At 38.8% G+C, this 24,222-nt stretch overlaps 1 protein-coding gene and 1 non-coding gene across 2 annotated transcripts; both read left to right on the top strand.

The window, feature by feature from the left end:
• Positions 1-4,681: 4,681 nt before the first annotated feature.
• On the top strand, positions 4,682-4,788 carry LOC148567754 (small nucleolar RNA R71). The gene has a single exon (XR_015882060.1). It is a non-coding gene; the product is annotated as a small nucleolar RNA R71 (small nucleolar RNA).
• A 15,182-nt stretch (positions 4,789-19,970) lies between these two features.
• LOC110270648 (uncharacterized) lies at positions 19,971-22,099 on the top strand. The gene is made up of 6 exons (XM_088484615.1): positions 19,971-20,132; positions 20,207-20,422; positions 20,525-20,614; positions 21,127-21,442; positions 21,796-21,887; positions 22,022-22,099. The coding sequence occupies exons 1-6, from the start codon at positions 19,971-19,973 to the stop codon at positions 22,097-22,099; spliced, it is 954 nt and encodes a 317-aa protein (XP_088340741.1).
• The last annotated feature ends 2,123 nt before the right edge of the window (positions 22,100-24,222 follow it).

Genomic DNA, 24,222 nt, shown 5'->3' with positions numbered 1-24,222 from the left:
AAGATGAATGAATCATTATTGTGGAAGTCATGCCCTTGGTTTTATGGTGGTTTCATGCATAGCAACTTAGGTTCATTCCTTCACTGGCTTTCAGACCTTTATCATGTCCTGGAATACTCACTTGATTGCACCCTATGAGACTTTTATTCATTGATCCTTTTATTGTTTTCAAGGTTTGATTGTGCTCTTAGGCTAAGTGCTCTGTGAGGGGGCGACTCTTTAAGATAAGCTTTCAGCCAACACTCCTGAACCAGTTGGTTCAAGGTGCTAGGTGTTGAAGCACCCCTAAGGACTTACTCCCTCAAGTCTCTCTCCCCCATACATGCACACCACAGGCACATGGTTTGTTATTTTCTTTCCTTGAGGTCTTGGTGTCCAGCACCTCTTTGGGTTACTAAATGTTCTGTAGCAAGGTTGCTCTTGATAGTGGATTTTCAGTTGATAATCCCGGGTTAGTTAACCTAAGTTACCAAGTGATGAAGCACTCCTAAGAACTTATTCATCCAAGCAGATCCTTGGTACAAGAGCACCACAGACATATCACTCAAGATTCAAGCCCTTGGTGCCTAGCCTTATTCTTTATTATCTTTTCTTTCTTTTTCAACTCTTATTGTTATTTTTCTTTTTCTTATTAGGATCTTATTATTTAGCTAGTCTCATAGGGTGTGTTTCAAGCATATGATTTAGGACAGATAGTTGCCTTCCCACCTTGTTGGTGAACCAACTTAGCTAAGCTATTACCACACCACAAAATTAGGAACTTACTCCACAATATGGATTCCACTCTGGTCTTTTATAACAAACATTCTCTTTTTATTTGGCTTAAAAGGACAAGCATACATGTAAACAAGGTGAAGATGCAGCATTGACATTAAAACCAGCACATATATGACAAAAGCAATAAAAACAAACATTAAATTCTAATGATTTAAACTAATGAGTAACTATTAATCAAGGGCACCTTGGGACTTCCAATTTTTAGCATTTCAAGTATATGGAATTAAGTAACAATACAACCTTTGGGTGATGGTTTTTAGCTGTCCCTTTGTTGTCATCATCCATAGTTTTTGCTCCTTCACTTCCTTAGATGATGGTGCACCATTTCCTCAGAAGGTTCCTGCAAAGTTATTGGAAGTTGCTTGTTCCCAAAGCACTTGAGAAATAGTTAGCTTGCATGTATGCTATTGAATTTCTGAACTTAATTTGGTGTGTGAACACCAAACTTAGTTCCTTGCCTAGTACGACAGATTGCATACTTGCAGAGAGCCTCATATGTTGTTATTAACTAAACAACTATTAACTAAAGACTAAACTACTACTAAGTGGTTCCCCTGATTGGTTGGAGCTAGCATTTTGCCATTCGAGTGTAGTGTGATTCTAACTAATATCTTTGGTGGAACACCAAACTTAGAATTACACTTTCACTCTTGGATTGTTTTAGTGTGGAACACCAAACTTAGCTCCTCGTAATACAGGGGAAACAACTTGTGATCTTTATTGAAATGATGATGAAAAAGAAACTACCTTAGGTTGGGTTGCCTCCCAACAAAGCGCTCTTTTAGCGTCGCTAGCTCGACGATTCCTCCCTTACTTGAGGACTTTGCTAGCATAGTATATCACATGGACTAAGTTATCTTTCCTCTGCCCTAACACGGCCCCAACTGCAAAATCAAATGCATCACACATCAATTCAAATGGTAAGTTCCAATTAGGTGGGGAAATGATAGGGGCAGAGGACAACCTCTGTTTCAAATTTTCGAATGCTAGCATGCATTTTTCATCGAAGACAAACGGTGTATCAGATACAAGGAGATTGCTTAAGGGCTTGACTATCTTTGAAAAATCTTTAATAAATCTTCTGTAAAAGCCAGCATGCCCTAAAAAACTCCTAATTGCCTTGACATCACTGGGTGGAGGAAGTTTTTCAATAAGTTCCACCTTAGCTTTGTCCACCTCAATACCTTGGTTAGAAACTTTATGGCCAAGGACTATTCCTTCAGTCACCATAAAGTGACATTTCTCCCAGTTCAAGACCAGATTGGTCTCTTGGCATCTTTTCAATACCAAGGCTAGGTGATTTAAGCAACTAGGAAAGGATTCTCCGAATACCGAGAAATCATCCATAAAGACTTCAATGAATTTCTCTATAATATCCGAGAAGATAGAAAGCATGCAGCGTTGGAAAGTTGCAGGTGCATTACATAGCCCAAATGGCATGCGCCTGTAAGCAAACACTCCATATGGGCAAGTGAATGAGGTTTTTTCTTGGTCTCTGGGATCAACCACTATTTGGTTATATCCTGAATAAACGTCGAGAAAACAATAATATGCGTGTCCTGGGAGTCTTTCCAACATCTGATCCATAAATGGAAGGGGGAAATGATATTTTCTTGTAGCTTCATTCAGTTTTCTGTAGTCTATGCACATCCGCCATCCTGTGACGGTCCTGGTGGGGATTAGTTCGTTCTTCTCATTGGGGACTACAGTGATTCCTCCTTTTTTTGGGACGACATGCACGGGGCTGACCCAGGGGCTGTCTGAGATCCGGTAGATTACCCCTCCCTACCATAACTTCATAACTTCTTTCTGTACTACTTCCTTCATGATTGGGTTCAGCCTCCTTTGGGATTGAATGGATGGCTTGGCATCATCTTCCAACAGTATTTTATGCATGCATATGGCCGAACTGATTCCTTTCAGGTCAGCGAGGGTCCATCCAATGGCATCCTTATGCTTTCGCAACACTTGGAGTAATTCATCCTCTTGATCTTGGCTGAGGGATGAGTTTATGATCACTGGGTGGCTTTCATTCTCTCCTAAGTATGCATATTTGAGAGTGGGTGGCAGTGCTTTGAGTTCAAGTTTTGGTGCTTCTAACTTTTCATTCTCTTCCTTTGGTGCGCCTTGTATATGAATTTCTGCTGTTGCGGCCTCTTCACTAGACGTTGATTTCTCCTCGGTCAACCCTTCAGGTTCTTCTTCTTCAAAGCTCTCCTGCACTGCATCTTCCAGTGAGTCCAACCTCATACACTCTCCCAATTGTTCTGGTGGGTAACTCATGGCCTTGAACACATTGAATGTCATATTTTCATTGTGTAATCTCAGGGTGAGGTCACCTTTTTGGATATCAACGACAGCTCCAGCAGTAGCTAAGAACGGTCTTCCCAGGATGATGGAGGCCTTGGCTTCCTCCTACATGTCCAACACTACAAAGTCTGCTGGGAAGATGAAATCCCCCACCTTCACCAGCAAATCTTCTACTACACCATGAGGAAACTTGAACGATCGGTCTGCCAGTTGTAGGGCTATTTTTGTTGGCTTAGCCTCCTCGATCTTCATTTTTCTCATCATAGCTACTAACATCAGATTTATGCTGGCTCCTAAGTCATATAGAGCTTTCTCCACTGTGATCTCCCCTATAATACAAGGGATCTGGAAGCTCCCAGGATCCTTTAATTTCTGGGGTAGCTTGTGCTGAATGATGGCACTACATTCCTCGGTTAGTATCACCGTTTCGTTATTCTTCCAACTTCTCTTTTTGGTCATCAATTCCTTCAAGAACTTGGCATAGAGCAGCATTTGCTCTATTGCTTCAGCAAAGGGTATGTTGATCTGTAGTTTCTTGAAGATTTCCAAAAATCTTAAGAACTGATTGTCATCCGCCTTCTTCTTCAATTGCTGAGGGTATGGGACTCTTGGGACGTCTGGCTTCATCATTTCTTCTTGTTTTTGCGGACTCGAAGTGGAAACTCGAACTCCATCTTGCTCTTCTTCCTTTTCATTTGAGCCATTTTCTTGTGGTTTCTGGGAAGCTTCTTTCAGTTCCTCCCCACTCCTGAGGGTGATAGCCTGACACTCCTCCCTTTGGTTTGAGTCAGTATAGCTGCGAGGGTTGTGGCTGGGAATTTGCTTGAATAGGTAGCCAATTTGTGTCTCAAGTTTCTTGATGGCAGCATCTTAATTCTACATATTGGACCGCACTTCTTCTCGGAATGCCTTACTGTCTTGAATCTCTTTGCATATGCCTTCATGTAGTTTCTCAATCCTTGAGAGTCTATCATCAGATGATGGTGGGTTGGGATTGGATAGATGAAAAGGGTTATCTTGGTTTTGGTATGGATGTGGAGAGGTGTTATGAGGGTGGTATTGATATGATCTCTGTGTGGAATGTTGGTGAGCTGCATGGTTGTTGGGGTTGTGACGTCTCTGATCTTGGCCTTGATCTTGTTGATTTCCCCACCCAAAGTTTGGGTGATTCCTCCAACCAGGGTTGTAGGTCTTAGAGTATGGATCATGGGTCTGCCTGGGTGAATTTCCAATGTAGTTGGCTTGTTCATGCTCACCTTCTGCCTCTGCATTCACCCCCTCTTGGGTTGTTGATGAGGTGGTGATTGCTGCTACTTGGTTCCTCTCCATCTTCTTGGTGAGGTCAGCCAGCTGCTTGGTAATAAGCTTGTTTTGGGCCAGCAGTGCATCCACATTGTTTAGCTCCATCACTCCTTTAGTGTTGCCTTTCTTAGAAGCATAGAAGTAGTCATTCTCTGCTACAGTCTTAATGACATCTATGGCCTCCTCAATGGTCTTCTTTTTGTTCAGAGATCCCCCGGATGAGTGGTCTACTGCCTTCTTTGATTCATAGGAGAGGCCTTCATAGAAAATATGTAGCTGCACCCATTCATTGAACATATCTAGTGGACACCTTCTTGTCAGGTCCTTAAACCTCTCCCATGCTTCATAGAGAGTCTCACCATCTTGTTGCCTGAAAGTTTAAACCTCAGCCCTCAACCTGTTGATTCTTTGAGGAGGATAGAATCTTGCCAAGAATTTGTTCACCACATCTTCCCAGGTTGTTAAGCTCTCCTTCGGAAAAGACTCCAACCATTTAGATGCCTTGTCCTTGAGTGAGAAGGGAAATAAGAGTAGTCTATAGGTGTCAGGATGAACACCGTTAGACTTCACAGTATCACATATCCTCAGGAAGGTGGTTAAATGTTGGTTGGGGTCTTCTTGGAAACCTCCTCCAAACGAACAGTTGTTCTGAACAAGGGTGATGAGCTGTGGCTTTAGTTCAAAGTTGTTGGCATGTATGGTTGGCTTTTGAATGCTACTCCCATAGCTTCCTGGGTTTGGGTTGATATAAGAGCCTAAAACTCTTCTCTCCTGCCCAGCATGATTTGCTAGACCTTCTCTGCCATGGTTGTGAGCCTCTTCTTCATGATGGTTCTCCATATTTTCATCCATGTTTGGTTCAAAATACTCCTCTTCTTCCTCCGTACCAACTACTCTCTTTCCTCTTGCTTCCCTCCTTAATCTAAGGAAGGTCCTCTCAGGTTTAGAATCAAAGGAAGTTGAAGCCCCGCTTCTTCTACCTGTCATACAACCAACAAGGCACAAGTAAGGAAATAGATGCAGAAAGTATTTCCGTTAGAATTGCTGTTAGTGTGAGTGATGCAATATATCAAACAGTTAGTAGGTTAGTGGACTGAATTGTTAACAACTAAGAAAATGGGTAGGGGAAAGGGCAGAAAATAACTAAAACTGAAAGTAAATTACTCAAACAGAATTTTAAATCAAACAAAAGAAAAATGCTCAATCTAGTTATCCTCCAATTTAATCATTGTTGATACAAAATCAATCCCCGGCAACGGCGCCATAAACTTGATGCACGGAAACTTGTCTCTCAACAATTTTCCTTCGGCAAGTATACCGAATTGTCGTCAAGTAAAACTCAAAATAGAGTGAGGTCGAATCCCACAGGGATTGATTGGTCAAGCAACTTTAATTAGAGGAATGTTCTAGTTGAACTAAGCAGAATTAGATTTGAGATTTGTAGAAAATTAAATGGCGGAAAAGTAAATAGCAGAAAACGTAAATGCTGGAAATAAAGAGCTGAATGTAAATAGCGGAAAGTAAATTGCAGAATCTTAAATGGGAATGGAGAAGATGCTCATAAAAGTAGATTGCAGCATTTAAAGAGAATGTGTAAGATCAGAAATGGGGAATTCATTGGGCTTAGGAGATGTTGCATTCTCTGGATCAAGTTCATTTTCATCTCTTCCTCAATCAATGCATTCATTGATCTCCTTGGCAATCTTAAGTGATCGAATTCCAATTTCTTGGTAATTCAATCTCTCAAATCTTGATCAATAGCCAATTTCTTGGTCAATTACTCATGAGAAGAGATGAAGTATGGTCACTGATTATACTACATGTATTTCTAAATCAAAGTGTTGGTAGGATTATATGTCACTATATCCATCCAAACCTCAATTTGGTCCAACATGAGAAAGCATTTCTAGTATGGTCTCTTCATTCCTCTTCCAAAGTTCCGAAGAGATCCAAGTATGAATAGCTTCTTTTCCAAGATAGCTACGCAATTGAATGAAGATTGAAAGCTTTCTAGTAAAATCAAGAGAAAAGAGAGAAGAAGAATAATGAAAACTAATATTGATCCATCAAATTACAACAGAGCTCCCTAACCCAATGAAAGGGGTTTAGTTGTTCATAGCTCTGGGAATGAAAAGCATAGATGGAGAGTACATTCTCAGAATTAAACTAAAAGTTGCAGAGAAAGTAAAATACAGAGAGTAGTTCTCTAATTTCCAACCCCCCTTTTTGATTCAAAACTACCCCTATATATACTACTCTTCTGATCTTCTAGTTGGTTCTTCAAATCTTGGATATGGGCCTTTGGATCTTTAGTTTGAAGCAGTTATCCTCTTCAGTGGGCTTAGCTTTACTTGCAGAGAGAAAGTGTGAAGTAGGCAGGAACTTTTAGCTTAGGACGTTAGTGGCGTTAACATTAAGTGAAAGTGTGGGTTCGAGAACGTTTGTGGCAGTCACCTTTTTCACTAACGTTCCGAACCCAAGGGTGATCCACGTTAACTTCAACGTTAGTGGCACCAACGTGACCATTAACGTTGCCTCTTGATCCTTCGCACACGTTATTGGGACTTACCTTTTCCAATAACATTGAGAATCCTCCCTTCCCTACGTTAGAGTTCACGTTAGTGTGGCTAACGTGACCTTTAACGTAGGCTTGCCAAATCTTCGAAAACGTTAGTGACACTTACCTTTGTCACTAACGTTTCAAAACGCCCCTACTTCCCATGTAAGAGTTCACGTTAACTAGGTTAACGTGGCTTCTAACGTGGTGGTGATAGCCATCTCCAACGTTAGTGACAAAGGTGAGTGTCACTAACGTTGGCTCATCATTCTTTCATCCACGTTAGCTTCCACGTTAACTAAGTTAACGTGGGAGTTAACGTTGCTCATAGTGGCTCATTCCAACGTTAGTGACAAAGGTGAGTGTCACTAACGTTGGCGATTCTTGCTCCCTCCACGTTAGCTTCCACGTTAACTAAGTTAACGTGGCAACTAACGTGGCTCAAAGTGGCTTAGTCCAACATTAGTGACAAAGGTGAGTGTCACTAACGTTGGCCATTCTTTTGCTTCCCCACGTTAGAGTCCACGTTAACTGAGTTAACGTGGCTCTTAACGTGGCCAATATGAGCTTGGTCCAACGTTAGTGACAAAGGTGAGTGTCACTAACGTTGGCTTCATTTTCTTCTTCCACGTTAGAGTTCACGTTAACTTAGTTAACGTGACTCTTAACGTGGGCTATGATGGCTTCGAGGACGTTATTGGCAATTACTTTTCTCATTAACGTTGCAAGCTAGCTCCCTTTCCACGTTAGTGGTCACGTTAGTTAGACTAACGTAGCTGTTAACGTGGTTCTTCCTTGCTTCCTTTGTCCTGAAATTAAGCAGTAGAGTGCATCAAAGTTCTAATCCAAGTCAAGAGACATGCATCATTTAATTTGTCATTTAATTCATGCATAATTTTCATGAAATCATGTAAAGTGCACAATGTTTGCTTGAATCAAGATGTAAGTGAAATTCTACCCAAAACTTGCTTATTTCCTAAGAAAATGCATGAAACTACCCTAAAACAGTAAAGAAAAGGTCAGTGAAACTGGCCAAAATACCCTGGCATCAGTTGTCAGGCACGCGTTCATGGGTTGAGAATGGTGATGAGTGTCACGGATCATCACATTCATCATGGTTAAGTTCGAGTGAATATCTTAGAACAGAGACAAGCGTGTTGAATAGAAAACAGAAGTAATTGCATTAATTCATCGAGACACAACAGAGCTCCTCACCCCCATTCATGGAGTTTAGAGACTGATGACAAGTCATCTTAGCCTAGTTTCACTAGCCCTTTTCTTTAGTTTTCACTTGAATTGTGCACTTTCTTTGGCTACAAGTAAGCTAATATGGGTAGATTTTCATGCTTCCTTTGATTGAATCAACCATGTATGAATTCATGCTATTTCATGAGGTTTTATACTATAATTGTCACATATTATGAAAGAATGAATATCTCATGATTTTAAGCATAGCTTTGATGTGTTTGGTTGATTAATGATAGGTGAAGAAAGCTTGGAGAAAGGTTGAAGCAAGAAGGAATAGCTAGGAGTAAAGAGAAGACAATGGAATAAGTGAAATTGAACCAGGAAACAAAAAGCTGGACCTAAAGTTAGCCTCAAACTTTTGCACAAACTTTTGGGTGAAAAGTTAGCCCCAACGTTAGCCCCTAACTTTTGGGCTAACGCTGGAACTTGAAAATCAATCCCTGGGAACCAAAAGTTTGCGCCAACGTTAGCCCCTAACTTTGAGGCTAACGTTGGCACATGAAAATCACCCCTGGGCACCAAAAGTTTGCGCCAACGTTAGCCCCTAACTTTGAGGCTAACGTTGGCACATGAAAACTACAAGGGGAGGAGCAAAATTTTGCGCCAACGTTAGCCCCTAACTTTTGGGCTAACGTTGGCGCCACAAGTGCACCAAGGAAGGCTAACGTTGGTGCAAAAGTTAGACCCCTAACTTTTGCACCAACGTGAGTATCAGCAAGATATGGGAGCTGATATGAAAAGTTGGACCAAAAGTTAGACCCTAACTTTTGCTCCAACTTTTGGTCCAACTTTTGCAAAACTCCAACCCGGTTCATTTGGTTCACTTTGGTTCTTCTCCAAACTCCAAGAGCAATCAACCAAGGCCTCTTTCAACCCAATTCCACCAAGAGCAAAGGCCCAACTCAAGGCTTGAAGATCATTTGAAGAAAGTGTATAAATAGGATAGAATTCAAGTTCTTCGAGGAGCTCCCCTTTTAGTTTTTTAGAATAGCTTTTCTTTTCGGTTTTGCTTGGAGCTTTCCTTTTGAATTTTCATAATAGTTTTCGGAGAGCTTTGGATATTGAGTGATCTTTAATTTCTTAGTCTTGGGGAAAGAGAATTCACTTCTCTTCCTCTTAGTTTTATTGCTTTCAATTTCAATTACAATTGTCTTGGATCTTGGGTTGGAGAATTGAAGAAATTCTGTTTCAATCTCATCCTTGGATCTCTCTCTTTATTTACTACTTGATTGAATTTAATTTCTGTTAATTGCTCTTCATCTACTTTCTTTGCAATTTACTTTTCCCTTGCAATTGTTCTTGTTGGATCAAGGAAGGTAGTGAGATCTAGACCTGGTTTTCTAGTCTCTGGGTCCTGAGATCTGAATTCCCAATTTACATTTTGTTTCTTGCTTTTAATGTTCATTTACTTTACTGCTTCAAGATCCGATTCAACCCAAACCCTCTTTTACTCTTTTGTTTGATGCAAGTTACTTTTCTTTGTTTAATTTCTGCAAATCCAACTCCCAATCCCCTTTACATTTCGAGCCATTTACATTTCTTGTTCTTTAAGATTCAGCAATTTAATTTCATGTTCTCTTTAACTTCATGCAATTTACCCATTCCCTTTACTTTCCATGCAATTTAATTTATGCAAATCACAAATCACTCAACCAAATCTTGATTCGCTTGACTAAATCAACCACTAAACTAAAAATTGCTCAATCCTTCAATCCCTGTGGGATCGACCTCACTCCCGTGAGTTATTATTACTTGATGCGACCCGGTGCACTTGCCGGTTAGATTTGTGTGTTTTGGGAGAAATTCATTTTTCCACCAAAATATCTCATCAGAGACTCATGCCGTAGAGATACAATGTAAAACGTGAAAATGTCATGAGGTGCAAAATAAATCTCTAAAATTTGTTTAAATACTAAACTAGTAACCTAGGTTTACAGAAAATGAGTAAACTACGACAGATAGTGCAGAAATCCACTTCCGGGGCCCACTTGGTGTGTGCTGGGGCTGAGACTTGAGCTTTACACATGCCTAGGCTGTTTCTGGAGTTAAACGCCAGGTTGTAGCCTGTTTTGGGCGTTTAACTCCAACTTGTAACCTGTTTCTGGCGTTTAACGCCAGAATGTAACATGGAACTGGCGTTGAATGCCTGTTTGCGTCATCTAAACTTTGGCAAAGTATAGACTATTATATATTTCTGGAAATCCTTGGATGTCTACTTTCCAACGCAATTGAGAGCACGCCATTTGGGTTTCTGTAGCTTCAGAAAATCCACTTTGAGTGCAGGGAGGTCAGAATCCAACAGCATCTGCAGTCCTTTTTCAGCCTCTGAATCAGAATTTTGCTCAGGTCCTCAATTTCAGCCAGAAATTACCTGAAATCACAGAAAAACACACAAACTCATAGTAAAGTCCAAAAATGTGATTTTTATTTAAAAACTAATAAAAATATACTAAAAACTATGTAAAAACAATGCCAAAAAGCGTATAAATTATCCGCTCATCAATGGCTACGATCATCTTCTGATGAAACCCTTTCCCCCTAACTATACCTTTTGGTTACATCACGGTGAGAGGATCATAGATGAGAGATCTAGCGGTAGGGAAGAACTAGAACCCACTGTAAATTCAGGAGATCAAATGCGTGACATTGTCCACGACGCATTTAACTTGCCGGGACGGCAGAGTGATGATGAAAACTCGATGAATGGGCATGTTGGAGACGTTGCGGAGGGGTTACCGTACTTATCTGATGAACCTAGCCGCGAGGCTCGTGCCTTTCACGACTTGCTTGAGGACGGCGACTAGGGATTATATCCGGGATCCTCAAGATTCTCGAAGCTCTCTTTCTTGGTGAGGCTGTACCATATAAAGTGCATGTGCAGAGTGAGCAACAAGGCTTTCAGATTGATTCTAGAGCTATTGGGGGATGCCTTTGAGCATGCATGAATTCCGAAGACCTTGCACGATGTAAAGTTCATGTGTAGAGTGAGCAACAAGGCTTTCGGATTGATTCTAGAGCTATTGGGGGATGGCTTTGAGCATGCTCGAATTCCGAAGACCTTGCACGATGCCAAGAGGATCATAAGGAAGCTTGGTATTGAGTACAAGAAGATAGATGCATGTCCAAATGACTGCATACTATACCAGGGTTTTGACCAAGACCTGTCTAGATGCAAATGGTGTGGAGCATCCAGGTGGAAGAAAAAGACTAGGAAGAATTCTTTATTAAGGATCAACGCCATTGTCAAGAAGAATAGGAAACCTCAGGCGGCGAAATTTCTTCGTTATTTTCCTCTGATTCCACGGTTGCAGCGATTATTCATGTGCAGTAAGACATCCGTGGACATGTTCTGGCCCAAGAGAAGAACCAACTCTGACGGTTCCTTGAGGCATCCCAGGGGTGGCGAGGTTGGAAAGCATTTGATAGGAGAAATACTGACTTTTCTGGCGATCCACGCAATGTTCGCTTGGCCCTGGCCAGTGATGGCTTCAATCCTTATGGAAACCTCAGTTTAAAATACTCAATATGGACAGTGATTCTTATTCTGTACAACTTACCCCCATGAATTTGCATGAAACAAACCAACTTTATTCTCTCTATGATTATTCCTGGTCCTAAAATGCCTGGCAATGACATAGATGTCTACCTACAGCCCCTGATCAATGACTTGAAGCAGTGTGGGCTGGTGTTGATATGTATGACGCTAGTGAGAAGAAAATATTCAAGATGCATGCTGCATTGATGTGGACTATCAGCGATTTTCCTGGCTTGGGCAATTTATCTGGTTGGAATACGTACGGCGGGAGAGCTTGCCCCACGTGCAATTTGGACGCCGAGATTAGGCGACTCACCTTCAGTCAAAAATGGTGTTATATGGGTCATCATCGCTTCTTGAATGGCGATCACAGATATAGACAGGACCGGGGTAGATTTGATGGCAAGGTAGAGGATAGATCCCCACCTACCAAATTGACTGGCAGGGATGTCTTGAGACAATTGGAGGGTGTGCCCGTCTCACAGGGCAAGGTGCAAGTGGTGGGCGGTAAAAGAAGGCACGGACAGTAGACTATGGTGCAAAACGATTCTCCCTGGAAAAAGAGGAGGGTATTCTTTGATCTGCCATACTGGGAGAACAACGAATTACATCACAACCTTGACGTGATGCACATAGAAAAGAATGTATGCGACAATATTGTCTTCACCCTGTTGAACGAGAGCGGTAAATCCAAAGACCACCTAAAAGCTCGAAAAGATCTCCAGTTGATGGGAATCGGGCATGATATGTGGCCACTTGAAGGTGGAAAGTATCCCGCTGCAGTCTTTACCATGTCGAATCAACAGAAGAATGTCTTCCTTAGGACCATTAAGAATGTGGTCTTTCCAGACGGGTACTCTAGCAATATCTCTCGCTCTGTTGATCTAAAACAGCGCAAGTTATTCGACTTGAAGAGTCATGACTGCCATATTCTAATAGAATATCTATTGCCAATTACTTCAAAACACGTATTGCCCACCCCAGTGTCTGTCGTCTTGGCTGAGTTATCAGCCTTTTTTGACTAATATGCAGTAAATCCATAGATCCTCAATAACTTCCTCTCCTTCAGGATCGTGTAGTCCATACTTTGTGCCACATGGAGATGATATTTCCACCTTCCTTCTTCACACCCATGGTTCATCTAACGGTGCATTTGGTCGAAGAGGTACGTCTCGGTGGCCCAGTGCATTACTGGTGGATGTACCCAAATGAGAGGTAAAGATCTACTTAAGCTTTCTCGACCTGTTTTATTTGGATAGCTGTCATCTAGTAATTTATATGTTACGTTCTCGAAGGTACCTATGTCATCTTAAGCAACACGTGCGTAACAGGGCACAACCGGAAGGATCGATTGTAGAGGGCTACTTATCCAAGGAGATTTTCACATTCTGTTCAAGATACCTAGATAATGTCGAGACTAAGATCAACCGAACGATGCGCATTGATGACCGGCCGAGCGATGCTCCGTCGAGCGAGATTGCCAGCATGTTCCCAAAGGTTGGAAAGGCGGTCAGGGCAGCTTCATTTTTTACTCTAACAGCAACCGAAAAGCTTCAAGCACATCGTCATGTACTGGTCAATTGCATTGTCGTAGAGAAATTCTTGGAGTAAGTATAAAAACTGAGTTCTAAAATTATACAGTGACCAATATGTTTAAGATAGTATTGAACTTGAACAAACTTTTTGTATGCATAGTGAGTACAGAGCCATCACAAAGAGAAAACTGTGAAATAAAACAAGGTCTCAGTCTCACATAGATAGTGTTGTGCACAGAAAATTTCCTAACTGGTTCCAGCATGAGGTAATCCTTAATATCTTAGGATCCTACTACCCTTTGATGCTTGCCTACCTCTAATGGTTTAAAGCCAGGTCCCATTTGGAAGCACCAATCATTCGAACGAGTTGCAGTGGCTCGCCTGCAGTCTCCTTGCTCAGGCCAGACACTTTCAGGATTACAATGTAAATGGATTTAAATTTAGAACCATGTCTAGGGAGGAAGGGATAAAAACACAGAATAGCGGGGTTTATGTCACTTCGGATACTAGAAGTTATGCAAGTAAACAGGATGCCAATGTTGCTATTGGCGGTGTCTCGTATTACGGGAGATTAGTAGACATCATCAAGCTAAATTACAGTGGTCAATTCACTGTAGTATTATTCAAGTGTCTTTGGGCAGACACCACATCAGGCAGAGGCATACGGCAAGACGTTTTGGGCCACACCTGTGTCAATTTTGCAACTGTCGAGAAGATGATGAGCCGTACATCCTAGCATCTGAGGCGCGTCTTGTGTTCTACATAGAGGATGAGGTGGACAATGAATGGAGTGTAGTAGTCCATGTGAAGCCAAGAGATTTGTTTGACATGGGAGAAGATTATAAACATTGTGAGGTCGACCTTCATCCGCAGTCTTGTATGACTAGATTGCCTGAATTTGATGTCGAAGGCCTGCGGTTGACAAGAGACAGAGATTTAGAGGAATCCACTAATGAAAAGGTTGAAGATTGTGATGAGGCCACCGATTCCTAAAATACATTTCTCCATCATGCATGTAGCTCATATTCATGGCAGTTCTGGATATATACTACTGTCATGATTCACCTATGATAGATAGTGGATTGTATTTTAGTCATATCATTAGATAATAGGTTGAATTGATTGAGTTTCCAAACTAGATTTTTTAAAACTTATCCTCTCAAATAAAGCTCTTTTATTTAACTGGTTTTTACAATGCTTACCTCTCCTTCAAGACTTCTTATATCACATTTTTAAGTTTTCCTTGTGCATTCTTTCTATTTCCATGGCCTATCAAGGAAATTGGAGAGCCGAGACTTCTTTCTCATTTGCAGAAGCCGTTGGTTCATAGAGAAGATGATAGATGCATCTCCATTCTCTTCGTTGGACCACGCAACATCCTTTGCAAGGCAGTTGTGGTTCAAAGAGTCTCGTATACAATCATGGCAGGATGCCTTCTCTGGACACAGTCACCTCTATCAAGCCATTGGTCATGCGCCGGCTTCAATCATGAGGGTTTGTTTGCTGCTGCCAAATTTAATTATCAAAATCCTTTTCATATTCATGGATGAAACCCATTTCAGGTAGTTATGTTAAAATCTTAGGAATTACTTCAATGGGACCGAAGGTATCGGGCTAAATTTAGGTTTGAGTTTATAACAAGTACGGAAACATGGTGCTCATAGAAAATACTTGACGAGGTGGAGGTAAATATTCTTGTTTTACTTTTGTATTTATCTAACGTTTATATTAGTTCTATATCTAGATAGCTAAACTCTATTATTTGTTTTGTAAAATTAATACATTAGATTCATTTATCTATGTTTATGTGCAAAAGGATCAACAAATATTGATAATACTAAAACAAGCCGAATCACCATTGAGGGTACAAAATTTAATTGTATTTTGTAGAGCAAGATAAACTTTATTTACGTTTGCTAGAAGAAACTTAATAGCATATAATAGAGACCCTTTTGTGGAACTCAAAAATGGTTGGTCTGTGCTCCTTTAAAGTGCCTGCTTGTCTCTACCTTCTACAAATCTGGGGGTTTTTAAATATACTCTATTTAAATTGCTTGTATTGACATGCTGTGACCAGGCTCAAGAAAACTTCCCATTCTTCATTGACGGTGACTTTTTTAATCATAAAGAATTGTGAAAGATAAGCAACATATCCTTGCTAAGGGGCTTTAGTGGATTGATTGTTGTGCATTTTTTTCGTTATTGAAGTTTATTGTTATTTATCTTTTGTTTATTCAACATAGCAAGCAGTGACTCGACCTTCATAGCTGCCTAGAATTACATATTCAATCTAGCCTTGGAGTATAACATTGTTCTTGTATCTTAAAGGCATCTAAAACTATGTAGTTGTCACTAAGCAGTTTCTTAATCCTTTGGGCCAAAAAAAAAGAGTAATATCTTTTTATTTGGTAATTGGTCTCTGTGTGTTTTCCTTCTTCTTATTATCATTAATTTTGGTATGTTATACAGGCACGCTATGAAAATTCTCTTGTCGTTGAATAGGATATTGCAGCATGGGAGGAATTCAAACTCATAGAACATGGCCTTGAATGACTATCGGAAAGTAAGAAAGACTCGACCTTTAGCACGTTTATGTAATTTGATTATGTTCACACACTAATTCCTCCTATTCTGGGCTTGTTTGGCTATGACGCAACTCTCAAGAATGTCTCGAGACAAGTGTCAAAGAGAATCTGAAGAACCGGGGGAGGTGGTTCCAGATTCAATGGAAAAAGATGATGTTGTCTCCTTCAATACATCTGATGAGGCTAATTCTGCTGGACGAAAGGTTGGCATGCTGTCATATGACCTCAATAAAATGCTAGAAGAGAATGAATATCCTTATAATGGAATGTCTCTTGGGAAGAAGAATGCATGGCACTTGGCTACGTGTTTAACACAATACTTGAATCCTTGAGGACAGTGCTTCAGTTTAGGACTGTTCAACCTGCCCCATTTGCTAAATGAATCACACAGATGATATGAACATCGTTTTATAGTAGTTTTCCTCAATCTGTCTTATCACATTTAAATAGTTTTTTTTTTACTTAGGCTATAAAGTAGGTGATTCTTATTGCTACAGCATAGAAGTGTGAACTTGGAAGGGTGGATTATGTGAAGTATGAGTCGACTCCACATTGTGATTTTGTTCTATGAAACCTGTCGTATTTTGAGGCCTTTTTCTCCTTCTCCCAACCATCTCTAGGTACCTAGGTGACAGTATTTTCTCCTTTGAAAGTTGCAGTTAAAAAACACTTTTAACTTCTGATCTATCTTAACATTGGGACTTGATTTCTTGTGGTTTTTCGTACCTGTTATTCCAGTCTTTTTTGGTTTGATATGTGTTAGAGCTCGTGAATACTAAAAAATAAATGATGGATAGTAAAATTTAGAATCACAGGGCATGAATCACAAATCCTCTTGGGAGGAACTTATGATATCCAGGTCGCATTTTGTAGGACTTAAAGTGAAATTGAAATGAAGGCTAGCATTGGACTTGGTCTAAATATTGGCCTCCCAATAACGTGCTGGTATTTCCCATCATTCCTGTATGTTGGGAGAACAACGATAGATTGCTTTAGTTGCTTAATATATATTTTAGTTGCACTGTACACTCAATTCACAAGGAAGATATACTAAAGAAGAAACTATGAATAGGTACACTAAAGCCCCATTCTTTGTTTTTTTTACCCGGTATGTCTTAGGAATTTTGGCTAATTTTTTAGCACACATTTATTTTCAAATAATTTATTTAAGTAAGTATACATGAATCATGGTAAGTATATTTTTTCCGTAATTGACGTCTGGTTGGGTGAGATACTAGAAAAGGATAATTCATTATAATAAAAGTTATTATACTCACTTTTATTATTGTTCCCTTTGTTATTATTGCCATTGTGATTACTATATTATCAATACCGGTACCCCTTATTTTTTTTAGTACGCTATCCATAATTATTATTATTATTATTATTATTATTATTATTATTATTATTATTATTATTATTATTATTATTATTATTATTATTAATTCAGAATTAAAGAAAATTAAAAATTTGGTTTATCAAAATTTGAAAGAACCGCCTTTGTGCTATAAAAGCAATATGCGCGCCCCAATCGCAACTTCTAAATCCTTAATGCTTAAACATCCTTATATATTTAACCAAGTCCTACCTCACAGCTCTAAATACATTGAACCAAGCCTCCACCCACTAAGAGAAGCACTCTCCTCTCGCGCTCTGGCTTGTCGTTGCGTTCGCCGACGAGGACTGCTCAACTCGCATTGCAGTCTCTCTCTCTTGAAGTTGCGTGTCACCTCACTGTCTCTGCCCGCATGGTTGTCGTTGGTTTGATCAGCAACAATCAACACCGTAAATAATGGAGAAAAGTTGGTATTTCCATTCTCAAATGCCAAATTTCAAATTTATTTTACCCCAAGAAAAAAAAAAGAACTCACTAATTATTGTCAACTTTTTGTTGAAACATGCCAATAATAGAGGAGTTTCCTTTCACCCTAAACTTTTTTTTATCTCTGAGGAAAGAATTGTACACAATTGCAAGTAACTTTGAATATGAATTTCCCTTGTTATAAAATAAGTACTTATGAATTTTTATAAACTTGTTGTATTTTATTTCGTTTCTTATTGTTGCTGGCTTAATGCTCTAGTAATCTAATATGCTGTGCATTTACAGGGAACCAGGTGAAACAGGTGGAGGCCTTGGTATGCCAGACAAATAATATTATTTGTTGGTTACTGTCCAATGTCCATAGAATTATGTGATTTATTGGAGTATATTGTTGTTGTAGGCATGTATTGTCAATTCATATTTTTTTATCATATCTTCAGATTTCCAATAGCTAACTATTTGAATTACAAGTTTTGGACCTGTCTAATTGTTTATCAGTTAATACTGTGAATGGGTTTCCCCTTCTATTTTTTTTGCATATGCTATATACGTGAAGAAGTAGGGACAAGTGGTTTTTTCTTTTACTTATTTCTTTTTGTTAGACCATGGAAGATAATAATTGTTTTTAATGTTTGTTTAGAGACTTCGCTCAAAATTTTGTAGGTGGTTCATTAATCATATAAACTTATAGTTTTATATCTTGCAGACTTTTATAGTGGACTACTTTTGATTTCTTCTAAAGGTATGTGCACAATAATGCTTATATATACATTGACATTTGTGTATGTAAGTTAGTATTTTCTATGGAATCCAATGTCATGGAAATCTAATTTTTATTATTAGCTAGCATTGTATTCATTGAATGCTTAGTTTATCTGCAACAATCCTTCTTTATAGTGTTCTCGTTTACCTCAACGTGTTGTATGTAACTGTATTATACTAATTAGACATACCACTTATTTAATAACATTACTAAACAATTTAATTACTGGATGTCTGCACATATGATTTGCATTTCACGTTGATTGTACTCTAACAAAATAAAGATATTGTGTGAAATAATCATTATATATAAGTACTCATTAGATTTCTTTTCAACTAATATTACATGTTATAAGTACTCATTTTTTTTTGTTGAACACTCCTTGAAAAGAATAGTCGAACAATATTAGAATTGTTTCTTTAACTCGTGGAGATTAATTTCTCTTCTTTCACCATCTTTACTAAAATAATTTAATATAGAGAGTACTCAAAAAGTTAATCTTCTTTGTGTTTAATTAGAATATTACCATACTTAAATTTCTTTTGGTTTAAAATATTCATTCATCATTTTGTGACATTAATAAACGTTTTGACAATTAACTCTATTATCATCACACGTTTTTTTAGTTTTTGTATTATTTATTTATCAATAATAAAAGTATTTTTCTCAAAACTTTATCTATTATTAATCTCTTCTATTTAATAATTATTTATTTGATTTTTTTCTAACAAAACTACATCAAATCACACATTAAATCACCATAATTACGTATTTTTTTGTTTGAGAGAGAAGGTATATATAAGAAAGAAAAAGAGTTTGATGAATGAGTACATAAATAGTATGTCAAGTTTTCTTTTTTTTATTTGTATTTATACTAAGTAGGCTTCTCAATTTTCTTGTTTGGGCTCAAGAATTTGATTTCTTGCCATCTTCGTCGAATACCTCCAAGATTATAAATTACGAAAGAATACACCATGCTTTGAATCTTCTTGATTCTATTTCGTTTTTTCTGGGAAACAGGTGACGTTTATCTTTTAAGATGGCTAGGAAAGGTCTATACAAGAAAAAACCAAAATTAGGACCAGGATGTCAGCAATCTCAAATGGCTCTGCCTCCGGCTTCGGCTTCCCACTGCGATGAGTCTCAAACTCTCCCGGACAGTGGTGATAGTGTCCCTGCAACTTCACGCCCATTCCTTCTACCGCGCAATGTATCAATGCCTGCTCCACAGACAAGCACAAATAGCGTTCAGAACTCAGAGTCAGGCCACGTAAACTTGGCAGCTAATGCAAATGATGTAGATTCTCTTGATCAAGAAGCTGATGACCCATTTGTTGAGATCATCGGTAATGTATTTAATAATTTTTATTTGTTCAACATGATTTAGACTCCCTGTTATATATTAATTTTCTCGCATGCTGTCCACAATAGATACACAAATAAGGTATTATACCTGGCTTATAGATTTCGACGGCACAATCAAGCCAGCAAAACTAAGAGTGAGGGAGGCTGGAATGGCCTAATGGTAGAAAGATCATGCTTAGGTTCAACAACCCAAAGCAAGCAATCGGAAACGAAGCTGGACTGTTGAGTGGCGTGCTTGATATGCTAGGATCTGACTATGGAAAATTTTCTATTAGTAGGGAAAGTTTGCATAAGATTACCACTAAAGACAAGGTTTATAACGAATGTGTCAAGGTAAAAGTTCATATCCCCTTTCAATTAAATGTGCTTATTCTTATAATAATTGACAAATTGTATTATCTGTGTAGCAAATTTTCCACTTTGATGAAGACGGTGACGGAACTATCAAGAAAAATATTTTGAAAAGTATGGGGAGGTCTTGGAAGGAAACAAGGCTGAGGTTGTATAATGATTTTTACAAGCCAATATTCACGATTGAACAAAATATTGAGCATCGTCCACTGAAAATTGATCGAGAGCATTGGAGATCGTTCCTTGACTATCGCGCCAAAGATGAGACGAAGGTAATATAGTATATTATTGGTGTACACAACAATACCCTTTATGTTGCATTGTGTCTTTTTAACTCAGATTCTAATCTCCCATTGTCTCTGATGGACCAATAGGAGAAGTGCAGGAAAAATGCGATTAATCGATCAAAACTATATACCCACACTGGTTGTTCAAAAAGCTTCGCACGGCGGATAAAAGAAGAGGTACTTTAACTTTTTATTCACTCTATGGACTATCTCTATGACTTAAGTTTCCTTGATTGTATGGAATACGGTATTCTTTTAAACTTTGTTATTACAGTCGGAATAACAAGGGAGGACAGTCGGAAGAGGAGAGTTATGGATCAAAGTGCACAAAAAAAAGTTGGCTCCTATATCAATGATGAAGTAAGAGCAATTGGTGTAAGTACTACTTATTATGATTGATGGATAAAATTATGATCTCAAATAGGATGATAGTTTACCTCAGCGATTATTTTGTTTTTTATTTCTTTACTGAATGGTTTACTCTCCCAAGTCAAAATGGACTAAAAGAACTTTACAATTTCCAATTCAGCTTCCTTTTAATACCAATTTTTTCATTCATATTTGTGTGTCTTTTTACTGTGATGAAAGTGATACAGTTAATCAATCTGTTTGGCGTGTTCTTGACATGAGATGGACTCATCAACAAAATGATTAAATTTGCTAATTTGTATCTGTAGGAAAGACTTTAGGAGATTGAGCAACAGGATGAGTCTTCTAGAGTATTGTCTCAAAATGGTTCCATTGCTCAGATTTTCGGAAAAGAGAAACCAAGTAGAGTACGTGGTGTGGGTTTCAGACTGACTCCTAGTCAACTCTTTGGTCCGAATTCACATACACCGGGCACCGGAGTCCAATTAGAGGAGATGCAGAGGAAGCTTATTGAACTGCAGGAAGAGCTGGAAGGCGAAAAGTTGAAGAAGAAGGCGATGGAGGATGAGGCAGCAGCAGGGAAGAAAAAGATGAAGCCGATGGAGAGTGCTCTGATTTTTCTATTTCAATGGCAGGGTAAGGAGCTACCACCAGACATCACTACAGGGATGAGTTTTGTAGAATGATAGAGTGAAAAATAGTAGAATAGGATTGGAGATAGTTTGGATAGAAGCAAACATTTTTTTAAATTAGACTTTGCAACTCTTTGCAAGAGATTTGTTTTCTTCGTATTTTCATGAATATATTATTTTGTTTTGTAGATATTTTTTTTTCTTGCTACAAGTTTAGATTCTAAGGTTGAAAATATTAACTCTTAAAATAATAAAAAAATATAAAAAAAAATAAATAGTTCTATAATAATTTAAAAATATTATATGATTTTTTAAGAAAACCCAAATTTCCTTTTTTTATAATTTTTCATAATTTAGCGGCGGTCTTAAACCGCCGCAAAGTGTCTCAAAATTTAAAAATCTGTTTGATATTGCGGCGGTTAGGAACCGCCGGTAACTGTGTCCGAAACGTTAGTTTAGATTTGCGGCGATTTTAAAACCGCCGCAAATTATGTGTCAGCTTGAAAATGCCTAGGTGAATAGTGGCAGTTTTAGAAATGTCAGTAAATATTCTGAAAATTGTGTCGCCCGCATTTGGTGGCAGTTTTCTGTACGATTGCCGCAAAATACCTATTTAGCGGCGGTTATACCAGCGGTTTCTGGAAACCGCCGTCAAACCTAATGCCCGCGCCCAAAACTATGGCGGTCCAATAAGCCGCCGGTCTTTAGTTTTGCTGCGGTTTAAAACCATCGCTAATCATAAAAAAAAGCCGCCGATATTCTCCGCCCCCTTGTGGTGGGGGCATGGATATTCCTCTTTTGTATAGAATATTGTGGACCAGCGTGTTGTTTTGTGCTTCCTTTGTAATTCTTTGGGACTCTTTTTCATTCTCAAGGAAGACATCAAATTTAAGATAGTTGACTATGTGGTTCATCGATCCTAAATTTTGATTGGATATTGTCATTATATTCGAGTTGTCGTCTACCTTTAATACTGACGGTGCACGTAGAGTTTCCTGAGTGAGACTTTTATTATGGTCCCCTGACTTGGTGCTGGCTAGTTTGGAGACGGCATCAGCTCGGGCATTTGTTTCTTGAGTTATATGCCAGACTACTCCTTCATGGTGCGGTCTTTGGCTTGATAGGTACCATTGATTTGTGAAGTTACCACTTGAGAGTCACTAAACACTATCAGCTTTTCTACCCCCACTTCTTTGGCCAGCTTTAAGCTAGCAAGTAAGACTTCATATTCTACTTGGTTATTAGAAGCTTGGAACTCGAGCCTTAATGAGAGTTCTATCCGAGTTCCTTGGTCGTTTTCCAGGATAACTACTGCCCCAGTACCAGCTTTATTTGATGACCCGTCTACATATAGGCTCCATGTAGTTGGGCTTCCCTGAGTTTCCGTATATTCAGCAACAAAATCGGTGAGATACTGGGACTTGCTGGCTATCTAGGTTTCATACTTTAAGTCGAACTCAGACAGTTCTACAACCCATTACAACATCCACCCTACCAGATCCGTCTTTTGCAAGATATGTTTCATTGGTTGGTTTCTACGGATCTTTATAGTATAGGCTTGAAAATAAGGTCGAAGCCTTCAAGAAGTGAGGATAAGGGCATATGCGAACTTCTCTATCTTTTGATAATTCAGCTCTGCCCCTTGTAGGGCTTTGTTGACAAAGTAGATAGGCTGCTGCCCTGATGCGAGCAGAAATTAGCAAATTAAAAATTGTTAAAATATATACGTTGCAAGTATAGTTCTTAATTTGCCAGAAATCTGCCTATCAATTTAGAAAGGTGTCACAGAAAATGGAAATTAAAATACTGGGAGTATGAATCCCAAGTCGTCTCCCAACGAGTTGCAGAAAAGTGTGCTATTCTATTAATCAGAGGTTTTCAAAAAGATTTGAATTGGGCAAACAGGAATTTAAATTGATGAATTTGAATAATGTAAATAAAAGCCTTGACTGGGAATTGATTAGTTGGAATCCCTATTATTGTTGGAATGCTCTCAGGATTAATTGAAAATTAAAGGTTATCCTGTTTAGTTATCCTTCACTAGGTGAAGGAAAGTCAAACAAGTTGGAATGCTACGTCCGTTCACAAGTTGCAATCCACTTAATTAAAAGGGATTGGTGTTAGTGATTAGGAGGCAATCCAACCATAAACCCAATTACAATTTTTCTTTCAAGCCTTCCAACTCAAAGGTTCCTTTCAATCAATTCCCCATCAAGTTAGGGAACTACTCACTCATTGTAAAGGTAAAATTCATAGCATATGAAAAGGAATTAAAGAAAGACATTGTAAATAAAAATTAAAATAGTCAATTAAAAATAAAAGTGATCCTTGTATTAAATAATCCTAAGAATATTCCAATGGTAAAATTAACAGAGCAAAGAACATGGAAAAGTAACCAAGTAAAGAAAACAAACTAGAATGACGAAGTCTTGATGAGGTAATAACTCTTCTCAGTGTTCCAATGCCAAAAAAAATAAGAAAAACTAAAATCCTAAGAACTATGAATGTGTAGAGAGAAAACCTAGAGGAGGAGTAAAAAACTAGATCTAAAAACTAAAAACTGTGTAGAATGAATGTTGTCCTTGGTTTCTGCATGTTCTCTGGCTCTAATCTGCTGTTCTGGGCCGAAAATTGGGTCAAAATAGGGTCCAAAATCGCCCTCAGCGATTCTGCAAATTATGCAGATCGGGCATGCCACGCGATCGCGTCATCCATGCGGACGCGTCATTCGCGCTTTACCTCGCCACGCGTTCGCGTCGTCCACGCCTCCGCGTCGCTCGTGCT

The sequence above is a fragment of the Arachis ipaensis genome, chromosome B4 (assembly GCF_059453495.1).
Source record: "Arachis ipaensis isolate K30076 ecotype BB chromosome B4, ASM5945349v1, whole genome shotgun sequence".
Classification (NCBI taxonomy): Eukaryota; Viridiplantae; Streptophyta; class Magnoliopsida; order Fabales; family Fabaceae; genus Arachis; species Arachis ipaensis.
This window is presented reverse-complemented; position numbering and strand designations above follow the sequence as displayed.